Raw genomic sequence first — 26,208 nt, forward strand, 5'->3', positions numbered from 1 at the left:
ATAGGACATAAGACTTTAAATTTACGAAAGCTTTGATAGGCTGGTAGACTGTTTTGTTTTTTGCCACCAGACAAGCAAGGCATAAAGGGTGAGTCGTTAATTATTGTGCCACCCTACCTTCAAGTGATTCGCAAATTGTCTACAGTCAACGAAATGAAACCATTTTTTTACTGTAGTTTCGTATATGTATGTATTTCAACTTTTTGGTATAGGTTCAAATTTAGGATGCGTTTTAGTGAAATTCGCGACATTTTCAATTAACGCCCTCCATGTGGACATGTTCAGGCTCCACTTGCAACAAATAATTAAAGCTCTCTGGTTTGTTTATGCGCATCGTGCCTGGTTTTCACCCAGCTCCAAGCTTATGTTTCACTGACAACCGTTCCTGAAACCTATTGACGAACATTAAGATGATCCGATAATGTATAATCATCAATTGTTCCAAGGCGCTATACCACGATTTTAGATTTTAGCATGTGATTGTACAACATCTTTTTTAGAACTGTGAACTAAATTTATTCTATATCGAGCGGAATCTCACTGATAACTGCTCAATTCATTTTATGTAAACAATAGACTCTGAGGAGAAACTGTACAAAAATTGGTTGATTTTGGTGAAGCAGGAAAAAAGTGACGTTAGTTTGAAAATTCCACAATAATTATCGACTCACCCTTTACGTCATTTATGAGTGGACTGATTGAGTGTTACAATCTAACCAACTTATTTGTCACTCGAAAGCTAACAAGAAATGTGTATCAACTACCCTGAAATAAACCCAGCTTCAAATCATCGTAACGCTGATGAGCACTTTGCCTTCCCCATTCTGTTTCACTAAAAATCACAAAACGAACAACCATTTGTGCAAAAGCAAATCTCCTTTGTCATCCTAAATCACTACCGCCTCGCAGCGCCGCCCCGGAAAACCTTACTTCATTCATCTTTCGCTGGTCCTGTATCTTACTGACACGCACCTAAACTCACCCCCCCCCCCCCCACCCTGGGAGTTGGCTGCTGAAGTGATAATCCTTTTTCCTTCACGGGCGACGGCATGTTCACAAGGATCCGCAACTCAGTGGTGTATACCGAAACGGAACTGTTTTCAGATTAGGAACAACGTGTTTTTTTCTGCTCTACTGCCTCTGTTTATCAACAGCAGAAGCAGCAGCTGCCGTACTCGTTTTAGGGCTAGATTTTTTTTACCCAAACTTTTTTCCGGCCCATCTTTTATCAACTTCAATGAATCTGCTCAATCGGGAAATGGTTGTCCCCTTCCCCGCAGCCCAATCAACTGGGAGCGGTCAGTCTTCTTTTTTTTTTTTGCTCATGCCTTCAACACTAATCTAAATGATAATTTATTTTCAGGCTTGACGTCACCTGTCACGGGCTATGCTTTACGAAGTCTATTTCGGTGATTTAGGGCATTTCAGAGAGAAAAAGAAGTGTTTCTTCTTGCGAATACTGTACACAGTTTATCTATAATGACAAACAGGCTAGTCTTTAGTATGCACTTTTGGAATCTGAGCCGAAATTGTGATGGAAATCCTTGCTGAATTAAATCATTCAAGCGATTGCTACGCAGATCGAAACAAGTAAAGTACAATTTGTGTTTTAGGCATTACAGTTTACAGGTTAGTCTCGATTATTTCTATAAGGATGTAGACAACTGTTTTGTATACGTTTACTCGTACCTTTTGACCGAGTTGATGGATTTTCAAACATTCTGAAGAAGCACGTGTTCGATGAACAATTGGGATTTGTATTGTGAAGAAAAGACAATCACGTGCTCCTGCAGGAATCGAAACCACGGCTCCCAATTTTCTACATGGGCGCTTCTTTCCTCTGAGCTACGGAGTTATAGCGGAAAGTGCCCAAAATAGAAGCCACTGCCCAAGTGGCTCGGTTCCCTATAATATTATAGCCAAATAAAAACAAGTGTTTTGATTCTTATAGAGGCTGCATGAGTCATATCACTTACCAAAGTGAATCCAGATAACTTGACTTCCTTTATCCTGCGTTAGAACAATATTGTAACGACTCCTTCCTTAAAGGTACGCTAAATTTAAAGTCCAGCGATAATATTGCAGTTGTCCGCCCACGAAATTGGGAAACAATTGTGTCCTGCTTCTCTATTTCGCTCACACTTTTTGTTTGATGATTAGACGTTTTACCTTTTGCGCTACCCGGAATTCTGAACCTTTTTATCCAAAACCCAGCCCACGGGGAAACACAATTTCCCGCAAAAAAAATCCCATAATAATCTATCCCACCGATTTCTCGGCTCTACCATAGGGTTCGTTTTTATTCTTACGTTTCTTGTCAGACTTTTCACTTCCTGTCAAGTCCACCTACCTACAGCCTCAACGCAACAACGCCGGTTGTAGAACACCAGCCTGGAGTATAAACGGATCTGTCGCGTTGAGCAAAAAGTTTTCAAACATTAATTGTTTTCGTATTTATTTTTGTGTGATGCGCGCCGGTTCCCGGTGCCCGATTAGGATTTTGTCCGAGTCCAATCAGGTTGGCGCCCATCACCACGGAGTACGGACACGGACCGGAATTCTGCGAAGGTCTCGCCGGCTTTTCGCGTAGTCATTCTTCGCCCCGGGGCGCGTGAGGAAAAGTCTCCTTTCAATATAGAAAAAGCGCAGCAGCACAAATAGCACTTCTGTTCGAGTGTTCGGGCTGAGAATTAAAATAATAAATTTTACGCTCTCGGGTACGAGTTGCCGGGGTTTTTTGCCGTTTTGGACATTTGTAGACTCAGCATGAATGGGAAGTCGGTCATTGAGGTCAACGAGAGAGCGAGTGTTGAGTGTTTCACACCAGTAACTTGATGTTGAAAAATGGGTGTACGTGTGTGTGTATCCAATTTCCAGTCAACTTGGGCAGCCGCCCCACGGAGTGTTGCTGTTGGGGAGGAAAGTAGCTGACCATATATTTCGCTGCTGGATGTGACAGTTTTATGGGGCTACCCATTGTGTGAAACCGGATTTCATAAGCAGCACACTAGGTTTGCAGGTTATGCGCTTATCGAGCATGTGAGCACTCAATCGGTGCTAGGAACAGAAATAAGAAGATTTAAGATTGGAAAAGAGGATATCTAATTTAACAAAAACCTTAAAAAATAAACAACTCGGTTACGAAAAAAGTCTTGGCTTCGTATTCGCTGGATCGTGGGTGGGTTAGAAAGTTAGGATCTGAGTCCAGAGAAAAATAAAATTGCAAAAAAGAGGGTTCATGGCATGGGCTCGAATGCGGTTCTGTTGCGTTCTTTTCCGAAGAATCTCAATCTGTTCTGTGGATTAGTTCAGAGTGGCTACTTAATTAGGAATTTTAGTTCCCTACTCACAGTTTTCCACCGGTTACATACTGGATACTGGGTTCACCGTAGAGTGCAGCAAGCTCGTGGTTTATGCTTCGCTGCCACACAACCGTTCTCTTGCAAACCGCAGAAGATCGTGCTTAGCACGTGTCACTCTAAAACTCTAAAACTTCACGACTTCATCAGGTAGAAAGAATCACCACCTCGAAGATACCTCTGTCTATCGCAACTCCGCTGTCAAGGCTGGTCCTCTGCCCATATTCGCACAGTCGATGTAACCACCACTGGCAACGCCACCGTACAAAAGCTTATATCTTACGCATGTGCATATTTGTGGCCAGTTTAAGTCAGTAGATCACAAGATCTAACCCTTAGCTAGATGTCAACGTGGTAAAAATCTTGAAATCCATATTTATTCATTGTTAAAATTCCAAAAGTATTTTGAAAAGTACAGTGGCGCTTACCTCGACTATGCGAATATGGGCAGTGTCTCGCTCAGCTTCAGCTACCAGCATGTACTTCGTTTTTTACGTAATCATCATCAATGCGACCTTTGCTGCTTCGCATTTCGTACATCTGCGACACCGTTCCAAATGATCCGCAAATCACACAAATTGACCGAATTTTGTGAAAATCGTACCCCAGCGCGTTACACTACATATCGCAATCCCGGGCGAGATGCGAATAAACTGGATAGTTCACCAGAAGTCCTTTCGCAGTTTTGCACACCATCCATCGTTGTTCAGATCGGTCTGGTCAGATTTCCAGGATTTCGTCCATAATTTTCCATAGCTCTGTGCGTATGTCGTATACCGTTTGGACTGCATTTTACGGTCGTCCACAAACTTATTCGTTTTAAATGATAGACGACGAAATATGATCTAGGATAACACTTTGCTTATACTTAAATTGGGCAGATTATCTTTTCTTTCTACTCCTCCGATAGCTGTTCGGTTTCCCAAATCCTGAGTACCAACCGGTGCAGGTAGGTGGCCAACTTTTCTGCGCGAATACGTAGATTTTGGACTAGTGAATAGCATGGAACTAATCTCCCGAGACTACGTTTTCTTCGTCATTCGACATTCGCAATACGTTCATATTCTGCGGAAAGGACCATCACCACTCATACTAAATATGTGAGAAACGCGAATGTCCAGTCCTTAGGCGCGATTAATTTTTTGCGCCTTTAGTAAGGGGAGGTCTGCCCAGCCGATTGGTTGACGACTGATACGGTGAGTTCTGTTGGGCCCATTAAATGATTCAGAAATCCAAGATTCCCTAAAGATTTTCGTAAGCCATCCTTTAACATCGTCGATCGGAACACTTTCACTGCAGTGTGAGACTCCTCCAGAATCCTGAAAGGAGTTTCTCTAGAATTATTAGAGAGATTTCTTCAAAATGCTGAAAATGATAACACCAGAATCCTGAGTGACTTTATCTAGAAAAGAAAACAAGACTCTTCCGGTATCTTGGAAGGAATTCACTCTGAATTCTATTGAGGATTTTCCTAGAACCCTGAGAGAGATTACTCCATATCTATGAGACGGATTGTCTCTGAGTCCCGAGAGGAATTCTCTCAGAATCCTGTGATAGATAGTCTCAGAATCCTAAGATAAGCTTTCCCTTGGGATTCTCTCAAAATGTTCCAGATTCGTAAATAGGATTATCCTAGAATCCTTAGATGAATCCTCCCAAAATCATGAGAAGAATTCCAACAGCTTTTCTTTCACGTTCTTGGAATTAATTCATCTAGAATTGTGAGAGAGATTCCCACAAAACAAAAAAGATTTCCGGAATTCTAAGATAAATTCCCCAAGAAACTTAAAAGAAATGGCCCAGAATCCTAAAAAGCAAAGCTTAGAACCCTAAGAAGGATTCCAGAATTCTGAGAAAGGTTCCTTCAAAATACTAGGCGAGTTTGCCAAAGAAACCTGAGATAAACTTTCACAGAATTCTGGAAGATAGGATTCCCCCACAAACTTGTGAAAAATTCCTCCAGAATCCTTTTGAGTATTCTCCCAGAATTCTCCTAAAATTGTGGGAAGAATCCTTTAGAATGCTGCGAATAAGTCTGCCATAATCCCGAAAGGTATTCTTTAGAATTCTACGAGTGATTCCTCCAGAATCCTGAGAGGGATCATAAGAGGGGTTCTTCCAGAATCTTGAGAAATACAGGGGGTGGCCAAAATGTTTGGGATAGGCAACTTTTTTTCTCTCGCAAAAAAGTTCGACATGCTATAACTTTTCATAGAGTGCATCAAAAAATCTCAAATTTTGACTGTTTGTCAACCTATTATATGTGCATCATTGGTACAAATTTGAGCTTGTTTGATTAATGTTTCGCAAAGTTAGAACTGTTTGGGTAAAGCACTATTTTCTGGACAACTCATTTTTGAGCTGTCATATCTCGGAAACCAGTGAACCAAATTAAATGAAATTTTGAACGTACATTAACACTATGTAAATGCTTCACAAACTATTAAAACATAGGTACTTTTCAAACGTAGAAAAAAGTTATCATGGATTGAAACTTTTTGCATTTTTCTCGAAAAAATGTAATTTTTTTACATCAATGTCAATAAATTTTAGCGTTGATGCCCAAAGATTTTTCACTTCTGTTCTCAAGTTATCTCTGATCAGATATATTAGAGCCTATTTAGATTGAGGGAAGCACACATTTAGTAATTTTTGTGTGGTATTGTAAATTTGACTTATTTCTCTCTATATGGGTAAAAATTTCAACCCGGTGTAACTTAATTCGCCGTGAGAAAATATTACATTTTATAACGTCATATTAAGTATCAATACATTGTTGATAAACGTTAAAAAAAATCATTCAAATCGGTTCACTGGTTTCCGAGATATGACAGTTCAAAAATTAGTTGTCTAAATAATAGTATTTTACCTGAACGGTTCCAACTTCGTGAAAAAATTTTCAATCGAGCCCAAATATGTACCAAAGATGCACATATAATAGGTTGACAAACAGTCAAAATTTGAGATTTTTTGTTGCACTCTATAAAAAGTTACAGCATGTTGAATTTTTTTGTTAAAGAAAAAAAGTTGCCTATCCCAAACATTTTGGCCATCCCCTGTATATCTAGAAACCTAAAAGGGATTTTTTTCGAAAATCTGATGAGGATTCTCCCTGAAGGGATTACGAAAACTTTTAGAATGGACTTTTCCAGCAACCTGAGAAGGATTCTCTGGAATTCTGAAAGGTATTCCCACATGAAACAGAAAAACTACCGCAGATTCCTGAAAGACATTGCCCAGAATCTTTGAAAGGACTCTCCTAAACTCCTGAAAGGGATTGTCCCTGAACTCTGGGAGTGATTTCTCTAGAAATTATTACACCAATATCTCAACAGAATTTTCCCATAACCAAGTCAGGGATTTTCCCTGATTACTAAGAGGGATTCTCCCTGAACCCTGAAAGGGATTTCTGGGAGCAACTGCTACAGAATACAGAAAACAGAATTCTACTGGAATTCTCGTAGAATGCTGAGAGTATTTCTTCCGAATCCTAAGAAGAATCACAAAGTCTATGCGAGGGATTCTTCAAAATCCCAATTTCTCTAGAGAACTCTGCCCAGAATATCGTGAGAGATTCTTGAATAATTAAAAATTCTGAAAAAAAGTGCCCTAGAATTTAAAAAAAAAAATATATAGCCCCAGAATCCTAAGGATTTCTCCAGAATCATGAGACAAATTCCCCAGATTCTTGAGAGAAATTTTCCCAGAATCCTGGTGGCATTACCCCAGAAAGCCGAATTTTCAGAGAATAATCTTGAGAAAAGTAGGTACTTAGTGATATTCCCCCATAATCTTAAAGGATCTTACGCAGAAGTCTGAGAAGGATACCACTAGAATCCTGTGTGGGATTCCCACAGAATCCTAGGAAATATTCCCACAGAAATCAGAGTATGATTCTCCAAGAACTCTGAGAGGAGTTCCTGGGAATGCTAAGCAAAGTTTCCTCAGAATTCTGAGTGGGATCCTAACGAGGGTCTTCCAGAATGCTTAGAGGGATCAACCAGATCATCCAGAAATTACTTATAATCCTGAAAGGGATATCACCCTTGGTAGGGAATACCCCAAAACCCTGAAATGAATTCCCTTAGAATCTAGAGAGAGAGAGAGAGAGAGATTCCCTAGAATCACAGACAAACAGACGTAACACTCTTCGAAAGGCCTTGGTACATGAATTTTACGATGAATTTAAATTTCGATTGATTTCTGCGATCCTTCCACCAGAGGTGCTAGAGTTGGATCGCTTTGACGTTTGCTAGTGCACACGTTCCTCAATGATACAAACGAAATTTACTGAAGATTTGTGTAGTAGTATGCGTGTGTCTCGCGTGATTCTACCAACATGGATTGCCTCAGAATCCTGAGAGAAGTTTTTCCTCGGGATAAAAGCGTGAAAAAGCTCACTAGCTCAGTGTCCTTTCTATTTCTAAATTTGGATTAAAGTCTCTATGGTGAAATAAAGATTGTAGATTATCAATCTTGTACACCGAAAGTGCCCGTAGCAAGCGTGATGTTAACCTTCTCGTATTCATATCACGTAAATTTCTGAATTTGGTGAAGTTGTAAATTTGTTTAATTGGCTTTTATCTTTTTTCTCACTTTGTTATTAATTACAGCCAAGGTTATTATATATGGGTCATTCCATATGAAGTGACCGAGAAAAAGTGGAAACATGTTATCGACCATCACGGATTTTGACCAAATTTTGTTGGAACGTTAGTTCAATTGGAGGAAGAAAAAATCCAAATTTTGGTGCCGATCGGATCACCCCTCGGCCCGTGGCAGCACCCCTCGTCTTTGCCAATACAAGAAAAATCCAAGTTTTCCCTTCCTTTTCTTAATTTATAGCTTTGAAACTATAACATATACACATTTGTGGCCTTCGGCTTTTTTGAAGAAAATTGTTGGAGGAATCCAGGATAAATACTATTTTTTCGATACAGTGTTGCCAAACATGTTATTTTTCAATTTTAAAATTTTAAATCGATTTTTCGTCGAATGAGTATATTTTGAATTCAAAAATTTTGATTCCATCGTGTTTATCAGGCATTTTCCAATCGAAAAAGCTTAACTCCCCGAGGTCTTTTAGGCCGTTCCAGAGATACAGCGTTTTTAAGCTTGAAAACCGTTTTTCTCTAATATATAAAATAAGTCCAATTTAAAAAAAAAGTGCAATTTACAAGTTTCGCTAAGAAAACATTATTTGATGCATTTTAAACGTGATTTAGGCTGATTTAGACCAAGGAGAATAGAAAACTATTTAAAAATAATAATATGACAGTGTTGCCTGTTTATCAATTATGGATTCATTAGAATGGATAACAATAAATTGCTAAAATTTAAAATTTATGTATTTTAATCCTTATTTCAATTGAAATTCTACCTATGTAAACATTACGGTTGACGAAAGTGTTGCCAGACATTTTAAGTTAATTATAAGAATCTACATGAGAACTTTTGTATCAAATCAAATTATCAAGCAAGAATCATAAATTATTTTTTTACAATTTTATTACTTATATATCGGCACCAAAATTTGGATTTTTTCTTCCTCCAATTGAACAAACATTCCAACAAAATTTGGTCAAAATCCGTGATGGTCGATAACACGCGGTGTGTACACTTGGTGTGGAATGACCCATATTGTAAAGTTGTCTTAGATGTCAAAACTGGCTGAGCAGCCAATATGTTTTCACCGTGAGAAATTCTGAAAACAAATCCCCCGCTTCCTCATATTCCTTTGAAATTTCTCTTTCTCTCATTTTCTCTATGATAACTAAACGTCATGCTCAACCTTACGATATATAATAACCTTGCTTACAGCCACTTATTTCACATGCTGTGGCTCAAATATAGCAGTATCGCCAAATATTGAAAAGGGTCTTTTTAGTAGTAATATTAATCATTAGTCACGTATATATCATATGAAAAACTCTTAACAATGTTAGTGCGATGGTAATAAAATTCTCACAAATTTACGTAACAAATCTGATGACCTCGTTTTGCATGTTTCTATAACTCTTCACTACATTCCAATAGTATTAAATTATTTTTCAAGGAATAACTTCTATCAGTACATTGCAAAGCAATCCGAGCTATAGTGTTGACTAGACTCAAATGACGATCCATAAATTATCTTTTCCAAGTTCATGTCAAGGTTTCGCCTTCATTTGCTTTTCCGGAACAATTGAAATGCCCTGTCTTTTCAACCGGCACCACTTATCAAGCAAACTAAGCAGCATCCATTCATCATAAAATTAATGCCAGACCCTTCTTAATCAGAAAACCGCTTCGGAAAGTTCTCTGCGCCGTATCACTCTCCAATCTGATACCGATTTATTCAAATTGAAACTTTGTCTTCCTCGTCGTCGCCATCCACCGTTCTATAGAAGCACGCATCGCCACGTGGTTGTTCGGTGGTGCGGTTAAGTCGTCGCCCTTGCTATTCTCATCAATCTTCGACCGCTTCCTTCCCCCCCCCCTCGCTCACAGCACAGCTTTGAAACTCCTACAATTCTGGAGACCGCCGCCCACCTGATTCTCAAACATCCCGCACAAAAATAGCTTTCCCAACCCCAGCCAGTGGCGGTGTCTGGGGAAAAAACTTCTTGCATGAATCTTCAAGTATGACTTATACCTACTTATTCAAGTGAAAGACAGTGGAAGCTGCGGAAGGAAAAGAATACCTCACGAAAGCCAGTCCCCACTCCCCCACTGATCCAACAAGCATCGAGCTGAAAAGTTTGATTCATATTCTAACCGAGCGTCTCGCTTCCGTTTTCCATTTTTTTTTTCACTCTCTCACAGATGGATAGCGATATCTCGGCGTACACCTACGAGCGAACCCTGATGATGGAACAGCGCAACCAGATGCTCCGGAAGTTGCGGCTCAACAAACGCGAAAAGGAGAATGTCGTAAGTATCTGCGCTCCGGCGAAAGGATTTCTTCTCATTTTTTCTTTTTTTTGCCATACTACACATATCTGCTGCTTTCATTCTTTGAGAAGCAAAATTTATTGTGAGAATATTCATCTTTTTTACCTACATGTCGTGTTTTCTGTTTTCGTTTTGGTTTGGTTTTCGACTCACATGCTCATTTGCCATCATATGTCATAATATGATAAATATGTCATCATCAATTTATTCACCGCCGAGGCTAGACACTGGTGTGCAGAGTATGGTAAAAGGGTTGGAAGCAGATATGGAAGTTTGTTTGATTGACATTTTATTACGACGTTGTGGGAAATCGATGAATTACATTAGGAAAACACCAATTAAATAGTTTTACTACAGCTAGGGTAAATCAAATCGCCGAATCGGAGAACTTTGAAGCGATTGGCGATTATTGGATTGAAAATCAGAAAAAGAATACTTTGGAAAGGAATTTTGGAGATTTTTTTTTCAGGTACAGTTCAGTTTTCCCCAGCTATTCCTTCAAGGTATCTCACAGTATCATTTGAATATTTCTCCAAAGTAGAGTGTTTCAAATTAAAATATAGTTAAGAAGCTTTGTTTAATTATAATGAAAGATAAAGCATATTTGAAAAAAAAATTACATTATAGAAAAATAAAATAAAAATCGTGTTTTTTTGTTATGTTTTATTTCCATTCTTTGAATATATCATAAAATTTATAAGTTTGATTAACCTCTAGACAAACTTGAAGAATATCAGCAAAAAAACATCTATAGAAAATTAACAATATAAATAACAGGTTTTTTTTATTTTTATTTTCTGTTTTTTGGCTAAAACCTTTTAAATATGCTTAACGTTAATAGATTATCTAAAAATAACATAGTAAGATCTGATATATCCTGTCAGCTGAACGAGCTGAGTATTCATACCATGTTTAATGCTTATATAATTCTTTTTGCACGGTTTTGTTTTTGTAAATTTACTGCAAATATTTGAATTTTTGGCCTACAGCAGCCTTTAAGAACCTTCATATCTTTATAAACCAAGATGATATCATTTGATTTGATGGTGTTTATAACTACCTCGAAACTGGTTAACTAAAAATGTTGTTTGGAATGTCAGTTCCTGGTATTATTATTTCCATATTTTAAAGATTTTTTTTATATTTAAAAAAAATAAACATTAGATGCTATATACAACAAAAACAAATACTCTCCAATGCGTCTGAAGACCCATGGAAAAAAAATAAATGTTATGTACCGGGGATGGCCAAAATGTTTGGGATAGGCAACATTTTTTCTCCCACAAAAAAATTCAACATGCTGTAACTTTTCATAGAGTGCATCAAAAAATCTCAAATTTTGACTGTTTGTCAACCTATTATATGTGCATCATTGGTACAAATTTGGGCTCGATTGATTAATTTTTCGCGAAGTAAGAACCGTTTGGGTAAAACACTTTTTTTAGACAGCTAATTTTTGAACTGTCATATCTCGGAAACAAGTGAACCGAATTGAATGATTTTTTTAACGTTTATCAACAATATATTGATACTTACTACGACGTTATAAAATATAATATTTTCTCACGACGAATTAAGATATACCGGGTTGAAATTTTTACCCATATAGAGGAAAATAAGTCAAATTTACAATACCACACAAAAATTATTTAATGTCTACTTCCTTCAATCTAAATAGGCTCTAATATGTCTGATTAGAGATAACTTGAGAACAGAAGTGGAAAATCTTTGGATATCAACACTAAAATTTATTGACATTGATGTAAAAAAAATACATTTTTTTCAAGAAAAATCCAAATAGTGTCAATCCATGATAACTTTTTTCAACGTTTAAAAAGTACCTATGTTTTAATAGTTTGTGAAGCATTTACATATTGTTAGTGTACGTTCAAAATTTCATTCAATTCGGTTCACTGGTTTCCGAAATATGACAGCTCAAAAAAGAGTTGTCTAAAAAATAGTGTTTTACCCGAACGGTTCTAACTTTGCGAAATATGAATCAATCGAGCCCAAATTTAGCACATATAGTAGGTTGACAAACACTCAAAATTTAAGATTTTTTGATGCACTCTATGAAAAGTTATAGCATGTTGAACTTTTTTGTGAGAGAGAAAAAGTTGCCTATCCCAAACATTTTGGCCATCCCCTGTATAACAATTGAAACATGGCTACGTAAACGCAATCCATTTTTGTTTTAAGATTTGAATATTAGTGAGGAATTCCTTCATAAATTTCTCAGGTTTTAAATAAATTTCTCAGGTTTTACAACCAAGAAACTCTACCAGAAATCCCTTAAATAATCTGTATACATTTCTTATGAAGAGATTTACAAGAACGAAATAAATAAAATAGATTAAAAAAAATCATTTAATCAAGTTTTTGATTTCAAAATTAAAAAATAGAGGTGAAAAAAATATACCTTCTCTGAACAATCTGCAAAAATGTGAAACAACATTGTAAATGTTTTATTGAATATTTGAGCTGCTCATGATAAAACAACTTTGTCAATGTAGAGCACGTCAGTTCTATAACATCTCCATATCAATTGCTGCGCGATACACAAATGAAATTTTAAGATCATTGAAAATGTTAATGTCTTTTCAAACGCAAGTTATGACACTGATTTGTAATTCCTAGAAATGTGTGGCCAAGACTCTGTGCGAATTCTGGTTTCCTGGTTTTTTGATAAAATTTGTGCCTGGTTACTAGACAATTTTCAGTGGATTTCCACCGCAGACCTCGATGAAACCCTGTGTTTGATTCTTGGCGGATTACTGGTTCGATTTTTGGTAATTATTGTTCCAAGATTTCTGAGAGCATTCTTAGAAAATTGTATCTTCGTTGTTTGATTCCTTCTCAGCTTCTTGGCTATAGTAGACTTCTTTTGAGATTATTAGGGAGATCTCGTACGTCATTGGAATTCTAATATTGGCGATGTCCTTGCCTTGATTAATTAGATTCTTTCAGTGGAATTTGACTTTAGAAATATATAATTTGGGAAATATTTAAAAAAAAAACTTATGTAGTTCCAATAAACCTTGCAAAAAATGATAATGGAATCTTCAAAGGTAAATTTCTGCAGGAATTCTTAAATATTTAGAATAAGAATGAAAAAAAAGAGTAATTTCTGAATTTCTGGGTTCCTGATGAAATCTGTAAAAGTTTGCCAAAAATCCATGGAGAAATCTTTTCTAATAACATGGGCAAGAATAGCTGATTAGAATCCTAAAAGAATATCTGAAGATTTCCTTGATTACTTTTTGGGAGAGAAATCTCAAATTTAAAATTGGTCCTGAAGAAATATTTGGATGAATTATATAAAAAAAATCTCTCGGGTAATTCCTAACAAAACGTGTATCTGTTGATAGGCCTGTAAAATCCTGTGGAAAAACACTGGAAAAATGTTGAGAATTATTGTTGTAACGTCTGGAGATGTTTAGAGAAATCTTTTGAACAAATCATAAAAAAAACTCTAGAAAGGGTACTTTCTGGAAACAATAATTGACGAAGTTACCAGAGCAACATTTAGCGAATAACATTGATCATTTACGGCATTTCTGATAGAATTCTCAGCGATATTTTCAGAATACTTAGAGTAGTAAACTTCCTTGTTGTTTTTTTACAAATTTCGAGGTCAATAATCATGAAATACCTATGTTGTAGTTATTTCTCGCAGGTGTTTTTTGCTGCAAGAAATATATATTTCTTCAGAGAACACTGGAGGATTTGTTGATGGATCTTCGTGCACGTTGCAGAGAATTTTTCTGGTGGAAAAATTGGAACAAGTTTTGACAAAATTTCTCAAGAAAATTTTGATGTTTTGCAATCTTTTTTTTTTTTTGTTATCTTTTTTGCAAAATTTTTCAAAATTTTCCTGCATAGTTCGTGAAGAAATTTTTATTTATTTTTTTGCTCATTTATTTGTGAAATTCTTGGGAAATCCAATACAACTAAAACGAGCATTATAGAAACAGCACCACCATAGTCCTGTGTGTCTGATATTACAACGATGCAATGTACGATGACCCCTTTGTTTGGATACCACAAACAAAAGAAAAGTTTGCTTCAATTAAGCATGACTAAAAAAATGTCTGACAACATTCTTATCGTAATTTCTCACTAGTCTCTCTCTTCTTGGCGTAACGTCCTCATTGGGACAAAGCCTGCTTCTCAGCTTGCATGCGTATATCGTGTGGCAGGCACGAAGATACTCTATGCCCAAGGAAGTCAAGGAAATTTCCTTTACGAAAAGATCCTGGACCGACCGGGAATCGAACCCGTCACCCTCAGCATGGTCATGCTGAATACCTGTGCGTTTACCGCCTCGGCTATATGGCCCCCCTCTCACTAGTAAAAATTCTGTAAAAGAACTGGTCAAATTGTTTAAGAATGCGTGAAATATTCAGTGGCATATTCAGTAGCCTGGTACACGGTTTATATGGGAAAATATAAAAAATGGAAAAACTTCAACTCCTGTATACTTTTTGAGTTCCATTTTGGTCCCATATCAACTGTGCAAAATTTCAGATCGATCGAAGAAACTATATTTTAGCGCCCGCCATTCTTAGTTTTTCATACGATTTACTATGGGGGAAATTTACTTCTTCAAAGAAAACTCGGTTGAGGTCACCCATTGATCCCTAAAAATAAGTCGTTGGATGATTTCTGTAGATAATTTTACAAGGAATCAGACCTCCGAAGACCGCAAAGCGATGCGACATTCGTGGAAAAAGTTATTGAGCCTTACTTGATCGATAAAATCCCGACTAGAAAATTATATCAAGATTATATCATATTGTGTTATGATGTTATAATATTTTTCAATAACTTATTGTGTTATAAACTAGATGCAGGATGATGTTAAAATAACTAAAATTGTAACTAAAACCACATTGGTCTTATCAAGATAATAACCTATTTTGTTATAATCAGATCAAAATTATAACAGAATGTGATATGAATATTAGCTTCAGGATTTTTAGTTTCTATCAAAATGTGATACAATTTTGTAACATTATTGTCCAAATGTCGAAGAACCAAAACTAAATTATATTACAATGAGTTGTCAAACAACATTTATAACATAATGTGTTATAATTGAGTTATAGTATTTCAAAATCACCAAGGATGTTGAACATGGTTATATCACAATGAGTTATAAATAACATGGTTTGTTATAATTATGTTATATTTTTGTTAGAACTTTCTAGTCGGGATGACAAGATTTTATTATTTACTAGCAGTCCCGGCAAACTTCGTCTTGCCAAAATGGTGGTTTGACAACTGTTAGGGCCATTTCTGCACCGCATCCTAGATTGGTTTTATTTCGATCGTGTTGATTTTCTTCCCAGCTAATGAAAAATCACTACTTTATCAATTTTCTTACTTTTTCATTTGATTTTCGTAACTTTTATTGCTTATAAACACAGCCACCATGGAAACGAATTGAACTGTGCCAGAGTTATGTTGATCGGTTCATCCGTTCGTGAGTTTTGTTGCCTCAAAGGGACTTCAAACACATTTTTATATATAGAATAGATTGTTATTCCTTACATGTTAAACAGCGTTGGCCTGCCATTCGTTTTTCAGTCAATAACTTTTTCCACATGCCTTAGATCGCTTTGCGGTCTTCAGAGGGTTTGTTCCTCGTAAAGTTTCCAACAGAAATCAGTCATCGATATATTTTTAAGGGTTATGGGGCGACCTGTGGCGATTTTTCTTTGAAAAAGTGATTTTCCCCATAGCAAATCGTATGAAAACTTAAAACGGCTGGCGCTAAAATATAGTTTCTCCGATTGAGCTGAAATTTTGCACAGTTGATATGGGGCCAAAATGGAACTCAAAAAGTGTACAGGAGTAAAATGTCTTTTTGTGTCCCACGTTAATATTCAGCTTGAGAAGCTGGCTGAAGAATTACATGGAGAACATTGAAAGAATACTTTACGATGTTTTGCGAATGCATGCAGCTGCAATTCTGTCAAAATTTTGCATTATATGTTAGTTTGCTAATTCCAGTAGGATTGTTTAGAGAACTTCTTGAAAAGCATGGGATTTTCATTAGATACATTCCAGTTGCAATTTCCTGATTGTATTTCAGCATCCCAACAGAATTTCTGAAGTAATTCCATGAGGAGTTACGAAAGTCTGACTTTTTCCAACAACTTCCTAAAAAGAAAGTACTAAGTACTAAGTAGTTATTTTAATATAAAATAACATATTCCATATTAATGAATAATACATGTTTTATTTTATTTTTAAAGATTCCCTGAAATGTATCAAAAATGTTATGAAAAGTTCTTGGAGAAACCTTGTTAAGTATATGTTTTAGATTTTTTTCAACTTCGCATAAAAGTTCGTATAACAAATTTTTAAAAGATTTCACAGGGCTTTGATGCAGGATTATTGCCATATTAAATTTAAGAATAAGAGAAGAAGAACCAGACTAGGGCAGAAAACCTGTATAACAAAGTAAAAACAAATCCTTCGTTATTAACCCTTCACGACGCGCGCCGTTGTAAAATGTACAGCACCACCAAAAAACGTCGCTCCTTTGATACAGCGCAAGCGCGATGCAGTTTTAAGATCAAACACGCTCACTTGTTTGAAAGGATAAAATTGTAACTAAGGTTTGTTGTTTCTCAAACTTTTTTCTTCCTTCCCGGAGCAATTCATAAAGAAATCATTGAATGAGTTTCTGATGAAATTTTTAAAGATTTTTTTAATAAGATGTAACAAGAAATGTTTGAAAAGAAGTTCTCTAACTTATAGCTTGTAAAATTGTAAAGAAATCGTTTATATATAAACTTGGGAGAAATTCCTCCAGAAATTCAGGAAAGCATCTCTAGTAGACCTGTTCACTTTGAAACTTTTTTTCTCCGATTCTCCGTGACACATCAAATTATCAATCCACATGTAAAACCAAGTCTTCAGTCCAAAATTTAGCCAAACTGATGAACATTTAAAGGTGTATCAAATCAATTTTGTGTTTTTTTAGCCGTTTTCACAGAAATTTACTCAGAAATTCACAAAATTGCTCCGAAAAGATGCCGGAGATACCGTTAAGATATAGTTAGAACAATACTCTACAACTTTGCCGAAGACACTATGGTGTTTAAATTGCGTATTTCGAAGTTATTCAACAATTTTAGATAAAAAATCACGAAAAAACACGATATTTTTACGATTTTACATATAAAAGTCATGTAATTTTACATTGTTTGAAGTGACTAAATTAATTAGCGATTACTCCTTTGTGTAACGAACATTTCGTCCATACATCGTTTTTGTGTAGGAATTCGTTTTCATTGACTAATTATCAAAAGTATGTCGCGTTGATACTAAAAATCGCACAGAGTTACCAGCACGAATTAAAACAAAGTTACCCATGATTAAGACGTCATGCCATCGTATTCTAATGTCTTTTGATTTAAGTATCAGAAATGGGGCAGATGGTAAGGCTCGAGCCTGCGGATCAGAAGGTCCCTGGTTCTAGCTCAAATACATGATAAACTTTTTTTTCTTTCTTTGTAGCAGTTAGGATGATGAATCTGCCATGACTTACACGCAATCTCCCGAATAATAATGATCGGGACCTGCCAATTCAGCCCATTCCAGGACTAGCTAGATATTTAGTTTATACTTGTTGACAATAAATTGTGTCGACGAGATCAGCTGGGCGAAATATTGAGCATCTGTTTGATAATGATCAATTTAGCTAAAACAATTCAATACGATTATGGAACTGCTTCTGGATGCAACATTTTACAGACAACTGTGGGTGCAGCTTACTTGTTATCTATCTACCCACAAATCAGCACAACTACACGATGAAGGGAAACTTCATTCTTACTATGCACTCTACGGTTTCGAAACAATGCTATGATGCCAAATTGCAATGAGATGCAGTGCGTAGTTTCATCAACTTATAGCAGGATCGAGACGCAAAAAATGCTATTCCAGGACTCGAACCTTGAATCTTCGAATCCACAATCTCATGCTCAACCTACTGCACCAAATTTAAACTGATGCAGATGAGACAAAGAAGTGTAATGACGTTTAAATCATGGGTAACTTTGTTTAATTTTATACTGGCAACTCTGTACAATTTTTAGTATCAACTTTTGATAATTAGTCAATAAAAACGAATTTCTACACTAAAATGATGTATGGACGAAATGTTCGTAACACATGTGAGCAATAGCTCATAAAATTAGTCACTTAAAACAATGTAAAATTTCATGACTTTTACCTGAAAAATCGTAATAAAATTGTATTTTTTCGTGATTTTTTAACGAAAATTGTTGAATAACTTTGAATTACGCAATTTAAACACCATAGTGTCTTCGGCAAAGTTGTAGAGTATTGTTCTAACTATATTTTAACGGTATTTTCGGTACCTTTTTGGTGCAATTTTCTGGATTTTGAAGTACATTTTCGTGAAAATGCTCGAAAAAACACAAAATCGATTTGATACACCTCTAAACCTTTTTAATTTGGCTCATTTTTGGACTGAAGCCTTGTTTTTGCATGTGGATTGATAATTTGATGTGACACGGGTAGGTCAAAAAAGTGAACAGGTCTAATCTCTAGTAATGTTCCCGTTGGTATCACTGAGAAAATATCTAAAATTGATTTTAAATGAATTCCTGGTCAAACTTGTGAAACATTTCATGGGGAATCTTTTAAGAATTGACTGAAAAAATCTCTGTAGAGTTCTTGAAGAATTCTCAATTCCTGAAAATATTTGTGAATATTTATCCGATAAAATGTCTACAGCTCATAAGAAACATATAGAGAGATTCCCAAAAATATCAATGGAAAGTTTAAAAAAACTATTGGGAATCTGACCTTTAACCCTAGTAGGGTGTTAGGGTCAAGATAAACCAGACAGGCTCGCTAAACGTGCACTACGCCATCGTGGTGCGAAAAATCCATCTTAGGAGGGTTAAGAAAAAATCTTGAATAAATTTCTTTACTAATTTCAATTGGACTTGCTTGAGGTATTTTTGGAAAAGTTAAAGCAAAGCAAATAAAATATGTAACCTTTCAGGACGCGCGCCCTTTGAGCCTAAAACTGCACCGCTCCCGCGCTGTGTACGACGAGCGAGGGTTTTTTCGTGGTGCTGTACTTTTTACAACGGTGCGCGTCCTGAAGGGTTAATAAGATATTTATGTAGGGGATCTTGCGTATTTTCGGCAGTTTTGTTCTCTTCATCATTTTTTTTTATTGAAGCTGTTATTCTCGGAATTGGCCTCAAATCCTTCTCAACCAAGTTGAGTTGTATGATCAAACTTCTGGCATTTTAGCCGACGAAATCCCCCGTACACAAATCCCCCACTGACGAAGAGAACAGTCCTGCCAATAATACCCTTAATCATCCTATATGTTTTGATGTCTTGAGGAATTTGATTTAATTTGGACATATCAGAATATAAAAATAGGATGAATACACGACAAAATACAAATTATAGCAATTCTCTGCCCAAATAAATACTATGAACAAATAAAGCTTTCACAATAGGGTATGAAAATCTGTTGCTAATTTTACATAAAAGTCATCAAATTTTGGAAAGGTTAATGATTATTGCAAAACGTTTTTTTTTCAATCCATACTCAAACTCATGGCTTCACTTGCCACACAAACCTGGTGCAAATGTCAATCAAAATAATCAATCTGCTATTTCAACCCAATACTCTTGCACACCAGTGTCTTCAGCGAAATAATTCTTCAGAAAAGAAAACAAACAAACTTTACCATCGCATCCCGTGTGCTCAGTCAAGCTGAGCAAGAAACAAAACGAAATTGGCTTCAACGTTGCTGTATTCTTTCAATATAAGAAAGAACAAAAAATGAAACTAAAATCCGCTACATTTTTGCAACCAGAATGTTGTTCCATTTCCCGACACGTGGCGGAAAAAAACATATCATATCAGAAATTGGCACCGACAAGACGAGGAAAAACTTTAGCTTCCCCTGCTGCTTGTCCTAGATATCCGATGGGAATCGTATGAACACGTGCACCAACAAATGATGGATTAACGGTGAAATGAAATGAAAAAAGTTCGTCCATCCTTTCGTGCGAGTATTGCTGAAGACGCTTTTCTGGTTGCAAAAATGAATCGCTCTTTTTCCTCAGATTGAAAACTCGGTGTTAATTGGCTTTGAAGACTTCGACGCTCTAAATTCCAAATCGTCAGATAAGGAAACTAATTCGCGCCCATTTGGATCGTGTCATGTTCGCCCATCATCATTGCACCATCATCCTCCGTTCTGTTTTCGCTCATCCACATCTCGCGTCATAATGAAAACCGAAAAAAAAATCGTTTTATCATGAAGTTGTAAAAGTGTTAGTCAAGCAATCAAGCTGCTCAACTAAAATGAAATCTTTTTCTCTGGGATCTTTTCTCCCGTTTTTCCTTTTTTCCACCGTTTCTCTTTCTCTCTCCCACTTGCTCCCACAACTTTGTGTCCTGGAAATGCACTTTCGCGTGAAAACCAACCATGTTGAATGTACGTAAAACTGCTTTTTGCGAAACTAAATAACCTTCCTTAGGTGGAAAATATAGTGGACTTTAATCAAGGTGCCGCCAACGGAGAGGACCGAACACCCCTGGTAAAGATAATATGCGATAATATGCTCACGTCACTTCGTTCACGAACCCCTCCGAAAAAAAAATCGTACCATTTGGGAAGCGTTCTCACAGTTTAGCGAAAGAAAAGGGTTCAGTCGTTTTCGTTCTTTTCTTTCTTCGTGGTTTTCTTTCATTGCCCGTTGTTTAATTTGAACTTGTTTTACCCCATCCACCACCCAATAAGCTCTCACGTTAAACGCTAAAGTAGAGATTCCCATTTTGTGTTTTAGCTCGAGAAATCTTCTGGTTGTTTTCATTAGTAAGCACTCTGATGTAAAGAATGAACCCTATCAAGTAATATGTTTTGATGTTCCGTGCTTTTCCACTGACTTGACTTTCTAAAGTGTTTCCATTCTCTTCAGCCAACCTTCCACATCCGCACATCCACATCAAATCTCTAACTGTATGTTGATGACATATTGATTCCATTGAAAATATAATAAGCCACAAAATGTTAAAACTGATAAGTTTGTCAAAGCTGTTTGCACTAACTGATGGAGACGCATGGTAACTTAAACGTATACAGTATATCTGGTGTTCATACAGTGAAATTTCATAAATATTTAATTTTATTTATTTTTTTTCCAATAAAATTATTTTATTATATTTTATACGCGAATAAGTTATTACTGTTAATACGTGGATCAAATCCAATGAATAATCATTATTATTTATCTTTATTATCGAGAACTTCAGCCCACAAGCTGTCCAAAAAATCGTCTAATCAACTCTAACTTAACGCCGAACAGTAAAGTTACATCGTATAAGATGCAGCAAAGGTGCCATATGCGTACAAAAGTGAAGGTGATATGACTTGAAGCGTTATCTTAGGCCATTTGCGCTGTGCACTATTGAAACATTTCTTGGAGAAATCCAAGGAAAAATCACAAGTGGATATTGGGGGAAATTTTTGAAAAGTTCCTGAATTTGAGATTCCTCCATAAATTGCTGTTGAGATTTCTCCAGAGATTTCTTACAAATTGCTTGCTATGACTCCTAAAGGGATTTCTACAAGAATGCATCCAGAAATTTTCATGAAATTTTCTTGGTAAATCCTGTTGGGCATACACATGAGATTCCTTTGGGAATTCATGCTGGGATTGCTCCAGATCTGCTACTGGGATTTATCCAGACATGTCTGGAGAAAATCGTCCGGGATTTTTGTCTGGGTTTCCCAGAAATTCTTGGACGAATGCTAAAATTTTTTCGGAAGTTTTTGGTGGAATCATCCAAGAAGTCTTGCTAGTTGTCTGCGGAGCACAATTCCTGCTGCAAATCCTCTAAATTGTTGCAGGGATTTTTACATGTATTCCGAGAAAGACTCCTAAATGAGTCCTTGAAAAAGAAATTCTAGAGAAATCCTAGCAAGAATTTCTAGAACAATGCCTAATAGTATTCTTTAAAAATTTCTGCTAGAATTGCTGAAGAAATGCCTTCAAGGATTCCTTCAGGAATTTCTTCTGAGATTTATTCAGGGAATCCACTTGAAGTTCCTCAATCCTCATATTATTTGTCCAGGATAACTCCAAGTATTTCTTCCTGAATTCCTTCAGGGATTAAAACAAAAACACTATAATTCGTCCAGTGATCTTTCCAAGGTTTCCTCCTTGATCTCAGAATTTCTCGTGAAATTCCTACTGGAATTTTAAAAAATCTACAAAGTAACTTTACTCCAACGCCGAATATATAGTAGAGCATTTTCGTCGGTCTTGGGCGCTGTTCCTCCAGTTTCCCGAACGTGTAGGGATCGCAGATCTTCTTGAACCACGTGCAGCCAGCGCGTTCGCGGCCGCCCACGTAGTCGCCGACCTACAGTGTATCAAACAATTGCCCGTACAGGAAATTTTTAGTCAAAATAATGTTTCATTCAAATGTTCATAACTTTTTTGTACGTCAATCAAAAACACTGAAATTTTGACCAATCATGAACCATATATTAAAGCTCCATTTGTAAAATTTTGAGTGAGATCAAATAAGTTTTCTGAAAGTTATGGAACATTTAGAAAAACTTATAAGTTTTTTGAACACATTTATAAAACATTATATCTTAGTATGTACTCGATGAAACTTTTTCAATTTTTTGTGTGTTACGGCTGATACCTAAGGTTTTCGTATGCAACTACTTTTTAGGTTTTAAATTAACTACAAAAAATGTGAAAAATGTGCTTATGTAGTTGACGATGTTTAAAAATTTACCTTATTTTGCACATATAATCTGCCAAACGTATTCCACCAATAAAAGTGCATTAACTGAACGAAAAATACATAGGACCTATTCTTCATATGTAGTTTAGTAGGTCCTGTATAAAATATTACATTAAAAGAGTTTAAAAACGTTGAAAACACTTGGCACTTTTATTGATCATAATATGATTAATTTCCAAATGACACTCTGAACATATACAGATTTTTCATGTTTTTTGTAGTGACCTATCAAACCTCAAACGAAGCTGCATATGAAAGCCTTAGGTATAAGCTGTATCACAAAAAAATAAAAAAAAAGGTTCATCGAGTACATATTGTGTTTTAAAAATGCCCAGGCAACCAATAAGCACTTTATTCAGCATTAATTCAGCATTATATGCGCCTTTACAGCTGGTCAATTAATGCCACTCAGCCGTATATGCGCCTTTAATGCTACATGAATGCAGGTTTTAGCCCAATATACGGCTGCTCAAATGCTGTACCTTCAGGAACTTCTCAAATAACTGTCAAAATAGTAACACCTTGACTGTAACGTCTAAAATGAGACAAACTAAAATAGAAAAAATCGCCCCTCTCACTTCCGCTCCTCCACTCGCTCTGTCATTTTACACTACCATTCAGTACGGTATATTTCCTGGTAGGTGTTTTTTTTACTGAAAACTTCTCTAACTGCGACTCGATCTCAAGACCCTGCGATAGAACGTGTTGGAAGGAGCTGCTGCGCGCTACAGGATAGGCTGAAAATGAAGCTATGAAGTACGCTGGTTTTTGGTCCTATTTTAACTTTGTAGTGATTGGCTTTCATTACTGCTCAGGAGGCATTATTTTACTTTGAGTGTTTGTTCGAAGTTGAACGAGGAAGATGGGAATGGCCACAGGAACAGAAATGTAAAATTATCTTTTTCACTACACCATGTTTGTTTGACAAGAGTAATACTTTTACCACGTAAAGTAACTTTAACAGACATCGGTAATGGTTTACATAGACGCGACGATGCGACACAAATATGAAAAACAAATTTGGTGCTTCAAACATAACAGAAAAACAATATTTTTAGCAGTTTTGTGACTTCAAAATGACATTTGGAATGCTTAAAACCCAAAACAAAATGTACATAGCAGCTGAAGGTTTTTGAACTGCATTTTGAATGCTTATTAAAGGTATCTATGCTGTCAAACTGCTATGCTAGGGCAGCTAGCAGATTTAATGCAAATATAAGACTGATGTACTGCTTATTCAAATGCTTATTGGTTACCTGGGTGTATTCAAAAATCTTTTTTTTTATTCTTAATCACTTAACCTAATTTACAGCTCTTTTGTCCACTTGGGCACTACGTGTGCGATTCCAATTGGACGCTGCACTTACACTTTTGTACAGCGCCTATATGTATTCTATTCTATTTCAACTGTATCGAACTGGTGCCTTGTGCTGCTTGAACTTTTCTACCCTGTCCACGGTAGAATGATGAGCACGATGATGCTGCTGGTTGGCTGCTGTTCCTTTTCCAGTCCAATTGGGGGTCGTCCATTATGAGTTGCGGTTCGCCGATATCCAAAATTCCGGGTCCGTTAGAGCTATATTATATGCTCCGAAAAGAGGCAGGTGCCAGCTGCTCTCGGGGGGAAGAGCAACTGACGAAAAATTGCAAGTGCCGGGGCTGGGTTCGAACCCATGACCATCCGCTTATGAAGCGAACGTGTGGACCACTGCGCCACGGGCCCCGACATCAAAAATCTTATAAGTTTTACTATAAGTTCAATAACTTTCAAAACTGTTATTTGATCTCGCTTAAAATTTTGCCAATGGAGCTTTAATATATAGTTTATGATTGATCAAATTTTCAGCGTATTTGATTGACGTATAAAAAAAGTTATGATCATTTGAATGAAAAATTATTTTGACCAAAAAATTGCTGTACAGACAATTGTTTGATACACTGTATACCTAGTTTCCTGCTCAATATTGTTTTCGCAATTCTTTCATCCGACATTCGTAATACTTACGTGTCCAGCCCACTGAAGTCTGCCATATTTTATACGTTTCACAATATTCGCATTTTTGTACACTTGGAACAACTCGTGATTTATGCGTCTGCGCCAAACTCCATTTTCGTGTTTCCCATCGAGAGTTGTCCGCAGCACTTTGCGCTCAAAAACTCCGAAAGATTTTCGGATTACCTTCTTTAACGTCCACGCCTCGTGTCCGTAGAGGGCAACCGGAAGAATCAGCACCTTATATAGAACGAATTTCAATTGCGTTTGCAAGTAACGGGACCTAATCTGGTTACCCAATCCGTAAAAGGCCCTATTCGCAGCTACCATACGCCTTTTCACTTCACGGGAATCTTCATTGTCACATGTCACAAGTGTTCCACAATAAACAAATTCTACAAACACTTCTACATCAATCACTACCTCAGCACTAACACCACTAGGCCTGCCTCTATCTCTACCCGCTATCATATGGTAGAGTTAATCGTCAAGCATATCCTCGCAGTCTATCGCTTCAGAGGAGCATAAGCTTCTTCCACTGCTCTATGATCGATGCCGATGAGATCAATATCGTCCGCAAAGCCAAGGAGCATGTGCGACCATGTGGTGATTCCTCTGCACTGCCATTCCTCTGCACGTCAGACCTCCTAATCGCTCCTTCGAGGGCAAAGTTGAACAGGAAATTTGAAAGAGCATCACCCTGATTCAATCCATGCAAGATCACAAACGAGGTAGACACTGCGTCTGCGATCCGAATACTTGATTTTGATCCATCCAGCGTTGCGCGTATCAGCCTTATTAGTTTCGCCGGAAAACCATGCTCTGACATTATCTGCCATAGCTCATTTCTTTTCACTGAATCGTACGGTGCTTTGAAATCAATAAACATATGGCGAGCCTGCAAGTTGTATACCCGAAATTAATCAGTCATCCGCAGGTTAAACATTTGAACCATCGTTGATCGGCCCTCACGAAAACCAGTCTGCTATTTTTTGTGGGGTTTTTTGTCACCGTTGAATTTTATGTTTCGAGATTTGTTGATTTTTTTCGGTGATTTTTCACCGAAAAAAATCAACAAATTTCGA

General features: G+C 36.7%; 1 protein-coding gene across 7 annotated transcripts in view; it reads left to right on the forward strand.

Annotated features, from left to right (window-relative positions):
• LOC109425809 (solute carrier family 12 member 4) overlaps positions 1 to 26,208 on the forward strand; it is an 836,994-nt gene that overhangs the window by 739,633 nt on the left and 71,153 nt on the right. For 5 of the 7 annotated variants that reach the window (XM_062842513.1, XM_029865597.2, XM_029865599.2 and 2 more), the window contains exons 19-20: positions 10,164 to 10,271; positions 20,847 to 20,906. In XM_062842513.1, the coding sequence (XP_062698497.1) occupies positions 10,164 to 10,271; positions 20,847 to 20,906 (168 nt within the window). The remainder of the gene's footprint in view (positions 1 to 10,163; positions 10,272 to 20,846; positions 20,907 to 26,208) is intronic. The other 2 variants (XM_062842512.1, XM_029865605.2) reach the window with 1 other exon arrangement.

The sequence above is a fragment of the Aedes albopictus genome, chromosome 3, assembly GCF_035046485.1.
Source record: "Aedes albopictus strain Foshan chromosome 3, AalbF5, whole genome shotgun sequence".
Classification (NCBI taxonomy): domain Eukaryota; kingdom Metazoa; phylum Arthropoda; class Insecta; order Diptera; family Culicidae; genus Aedes; species Aedes albopictus.